Source organism: Otolemur garnettii, unplaced genomic scaffold (genome assembly GCF_000181295.1).
Source record: "Otolemur garnettii isolate 467f Iridium unplaced genomic scaffold, OtoGar3 scaffold00054, whole genome shotgun sequence".
NCBI lineage: Eukaryota > Metazoa > Chordata > Mammalia > Primates > Galagidae > Otolemur > Otolemur garnettii.
In genome coordinates this window covers 4,983,727-4,988,391 of record NW_003852449.1, presented here as the reverse complement: position 1 = coordinate 4,988,391, position 4,665 = coordinate 4,983,727, and the positions used below count along the sequence as shown (strand labels likewise).

At 36.9% G+C, this 4,665-nt stretch overlaps 1 protein-coding gene across 1 annotated transcript in view; it reads right to left on the bottom strand.

Annotated features, from left to right (window-relative positions):
• NEMF (nuclear export mediator factor) overlaps positions 1-4,665 on the bottom strand; it is a 61,720-nt gene that overhangs the window by 36,515 nt on the left and 20,540 nt on the right. Inside the window, exons 14-16 of the mRNA XM_012806572.1 lie at positions 4,383-4,574; positions 4,081-4,144; positions 1,755-1,843 (exon numbers count right to left, since the gene is read on the bottom strand). Coding sequence (XP_012662026.1) covers positions 1,755-1,843; positions 4,081-4,144; positions 4,383-4,574 — 345 coding nt within the window. The remainder of the gene's footprint in view (positions 1-1,754; positions 1,844-4,080; positions 4,145-4,382; positions 4,575-4,665) is intronic.

The following is a 4,665-nucleotide window of genomic DNA, read 5'->3' as shown; positions in this document are numbered from 1 at the left end:
TTGAGCCCAGGAGTTGGAGGTTGCTGTGAGCAGTGAAGCCATGGCACTCTACCCAGGGGGACAGCTTGAGGCTCTGTCTCAAAAAAAAGAAAATACAAAATGTGACAAAATTGAAGGACGAGCCCAAGAGGGCCCAAATTTTAAAAATGGGATTTCCAAAAAGAAAAGAAAAAAACAGAACAGAAGGCAGGCAGTTTTTCAAGAATTATTTAAGACAATGACTGAGAACTGAAAGTTCTAAATTAAAAAGGCCTATAAATGTATCCAGCATAATGGATTAAAACATCATCACCAACCTACATCATAGTGAAATTTTGGGAAATTTGGAGGAAAAAACTGAGGAGAAGAAAATAAAATCTACAACAGCAGTTCTCAACCTGTGGGTCGTGACCCCTTTATAACAATGAAAATACATCCTGCATATCAGATATTTACATTACAATTCATAATAGTAGCAAAATTAGTTATGAAGTAGCAACAAAATAATTTTATGATTGGGGGGTCACCACAACATGAGGAACTATAGTAAAGGGTCATGGCATCAGGAAGGTTGAGAACCATTGATGTACAAGTTTGCAGAAAGGCAAAAACAAGTTTCATATGTCAACTATCAGAATAAGACCAGCTTGCCCAAGGTCAACTATGGAAGTTACTATAACAGAGCAACACCTTTCAGTCTAAGAAAAACATACTTTGTAACTACAATTCTGTACCCAAACAATTAAGTATGAGATTTTTTTTCTACATTAGAGACTTGAAAAACTTTATCTCCTATTCACCCCTTCTCACAAAGCTTATGAAGCACAACTCCGTCAACCAAGAAAAAGTATGAGATCCAGAACAGACAGTTTAACACAAGGAAGAGTAAAGAGAATAATAAAAGGGGGTCATAAACCAATATAAAATAAAGTAGGTCAAAAAGCTCCAGGAGAGACCACTGCAAGATGATGCTGATGGAATTCTAATGTGTTTGAACATACTTGGAAAGAACTTGGAAGAACTTGATGATAAATTAGTTATAAAACAAAAATATAAAGAAAACAAATTAAGCAAGACAATTTATTAACTCCAGGAAAGACAAAAAACTAAGGAAGGAAAAAGAAAACAGAATACTATGTGGTTCAGCTGTGACTACAATTTAAGTATTCATAACACCATCAACACTGAATACGTGTCAATCGTAACAAAACTCTTCTATAACTTTGTGTGTCTGTAACAGAACACAAGTGGGAAGGTGGGAATCCTCATCTCCCACAGGTGAAGTCAGTAGTGTAAGACAGAAAAATTCAGCTGCAGCAATATAAGCATATTACTAAAAGAAATGAAGGTAAACACTGAAAGAATCATATAAAAGAATTGCAAGTCGTTTTCTTGGGAGTACAGATGATAGGAGCAGGGTGAAGAGCTTCAGGGCTACTAGTTTTTCTAGCAACATTTCAGAACTATTTAATTTTTTTGAAACAGAGTCTCAAGCTGTTGCCTGGGTAGAGTGCCGTGGTGTCATAGTTCACAACAGCCTCTAATTTTGGGGCTCAAGCAATCCTTTTGCCTCAGATTTCTTTTTTTTCTTATTTTTCTATTTTTAATAGAGACAGGACCTCACTTTTGCTCAGGCTCGTCTCGAACTCGGAGCCTCAGCCTCCCAGAGTGCTAGGATTGTAGGCATAAGCCACCGCACTCAGCCAGAACTGTGAAATTGTCAAACAAGGTGCATGTGTAACTCTGATAAAAACAAAACTAAGAAGAACACTTACCAATATACTTTTCTTGCTTTTTGAATAGAAGTAACAGTTTGAACTTCTTTTAATGTTTGCTTTGTCTTCTTTTCTGCTGATTTGAAGGCCTATTTATAAAGAAGAGTTTTAAATACAATTGATTAAGAATTTATTTAAATAACACCAAAGAAAACGCTGGGGCAAGAAACAGATTTTTAAAATTACAAAATGGCACTATCTAACACATGCAAATATCCATACTTGAAAGTAATGAAGTAACAAAAATATTCTGCCTTAAATATTAAAATAGTTTAAGTCAAAGATTTACTGTATGCAAATATTTACTCAAGAGCTACAATTTAAGTATTCATAACAACATCAATCTTGACAATACCATTCTATAACTCTGTGTGTACATTTGATGAGACACAGAGAGCCTACCAGGCACCAGGCTCTAGGCTAGACACTGGGAGTACACAATGAACAAGGTGGACAAACCCCTTCTTTCCTCCCAACTGTGAGGCAGTAGCAGAGACAACTATTAAACATATAAATCATTCAAGAAAACATATGGTTAAGTGCTTCTGAAGGTGAGTATGACAAGGAAAGCCAGTTTATACTGAATTACTGCCAAACAAGGCATCTCTGAGAAGAAGGCATTTAAGCTGAAGTCTAAAGGACTAATGGATTTATCGTGCAAAGTATAGGAGGAAGGGTATTAAAAGCAGAAAGACAAGACCAGAAAGTAGTGATCACAGGGCAAAATGTCAAGAAATGAGATTGGAGCAGAAGACAGAGGGCAAGTCACAAAGGTCACTCATTAAATAGACAGTAAAGTGCCTACTTTATTCCAGGCAAAATCACAGGGATTAGGTTGCAGCAATGAAGCAAATAAACTAAGATTCGTTTTGTTGTTCTGAGACAGAGTCTCACTCTGTTGTCCTGCGTAGAGTGCCATGGCATCATAGCTCACAGCAACCTCAAACTCTCTTGGGCTTGAGCAACACTCTTGCCTCAGCCTCCTGAGGAGCCGGGACTGTAGGTGTGCACCATTATGCCTGGCTAGTTTTTCTATTTTTAGTAGAGACGGGGGTCTCACTCTTGTTGAGGCTGATCTCGTACTCTTGAGCTCCAGCAATACATCCACCTCGGCCTCCCAGAGTGTTGGGATTACAGGCATGAGCCACTGCACCTGACCTAAGATCCTTCTTTCACGCAATTTACATTTATTTCTTTATTTTTCTCAATCTACATTTTAGAAGGGAGACAGACAAGTTAATATTCAAATAAACATGTCATTTTGAGGGGTTATGAAGATAAATCAAAATAGCTCAAGGGTGGTAATATTTATAGTCAGAATGGTCAAGGAAGGAAGTTGTATTTAAGCAGACGTGTTCCAATGAAGGGAAGGATCAAACCAAAAAAATTTTGAGGGAAGAACATTCCACGTAGACAGCTGTAAATGCCCTGTAACACGTGTCACTATTTTATGACTATCTAAAATCCTGAGTTCAGAGAGGATCAGTTCATGTAGGCCCTTGTATGCCAGAAGAACACTGAACTATATTAAGATGGGAATCAAAGGAGAGATTTTAAGCAAAAGAGGAAAGGACTTTACCTCTGATTTAAAAGGATCCTAATGGCTGCTATCTGGAGAACAGAATGTAGTGGGGAAGGGACAAAAAGAGAGAGATTCAGTAAGAGGCCACTGTTATCATCCATGCAAACACAGACATGATGGAAGCCTGACCAGTGAATATAAAGAAGTGGCCAGATTCTGGTCGTACTTTAAAAGAAAGAATCAAAAGGATTCACTGATGGATTGGATAAACTGATGAGAGAATAATCCAGGACGCTGCAAACATTTTTAACCTGAGCAAAGAGAAAATGAAGGTGCTATTTAGAGATGGGGAAGAAGTGGGGAAGAACAGGTTTGGGGTGAAAGTAAATGCTGGAAATACACACTTTTAAAGTAAAATTAAGTGTGAAAGACTTCTGAATTAGAAAACCTAATTTAAATAAAATGAGAAATAATTAAGGCCATGAAATTAAAATAGGCAAAAGCAACCATCTTCCACTCTTTTTTTTTTGAGACAGAATCTCACTATGCGGCCTCTGTAAAGTGCTATAGTGTCATAGTTCACAGCAACCTCAACCTCTTGGGCTTAAGCGATTCTCTTGCCTCAGCCTTCCAGTAGCTGGGACTACCACAGTGCCCAGCTATTTTTTTGTTGCAGTTGCCACTGTTTTTTAGCTGGCCCAGGCCAGGTTTGAACTCGCCAGCCTTGGTGTATGTGGCCAACACCATAACCGCTGTGCTGTGGGCGCCAAGCCCTATCTTCCACTCTTAAGAAATATTAATTACCTTCTCAGCAGCTTCAACAGTCTTTTGTGTTTTCTTGGCAGCATATCTCTTGTGATCATAATACCTAGAAAAAATTTAAGTAAAATCTTTATTCTTTAGTTTTCTACTTATTTCTAATTTTATTGATTCTAAAATAATACAGAACAAATCATAACAAATTGCAGAATACACAAAACTAAATTTTAAAAAGCATTTTTATCCAAATAAGTACACATATAATACAGGGGATATAATTCTTTATTGACATCCTTAACAACTTAACTGGTACCATTCCACCTAAAATTTAAACCTAAATGACTTACTTTTTGGCATTGGCATATGCTGACAAGCTGAGATCAACATCAACAAGTAATGGCTTATTTTTCTGAGGCTTCTGAAGTTGTTTATTCTTTTGCTTTTTCTTTTTCCCTTTTGATGGTTCAGTTTCATTTTTCTCAACACTGACGTCATCAACAACATCATCATCTTCCTCCTCTGATAACAAGTATGGATTTCTATTAAAAATATTCAATAGTATTTCACTAACGTCAATGACATCATTTATCTTCTCAAAAAAATTATAAATGGTTTATATTATTTGAACAG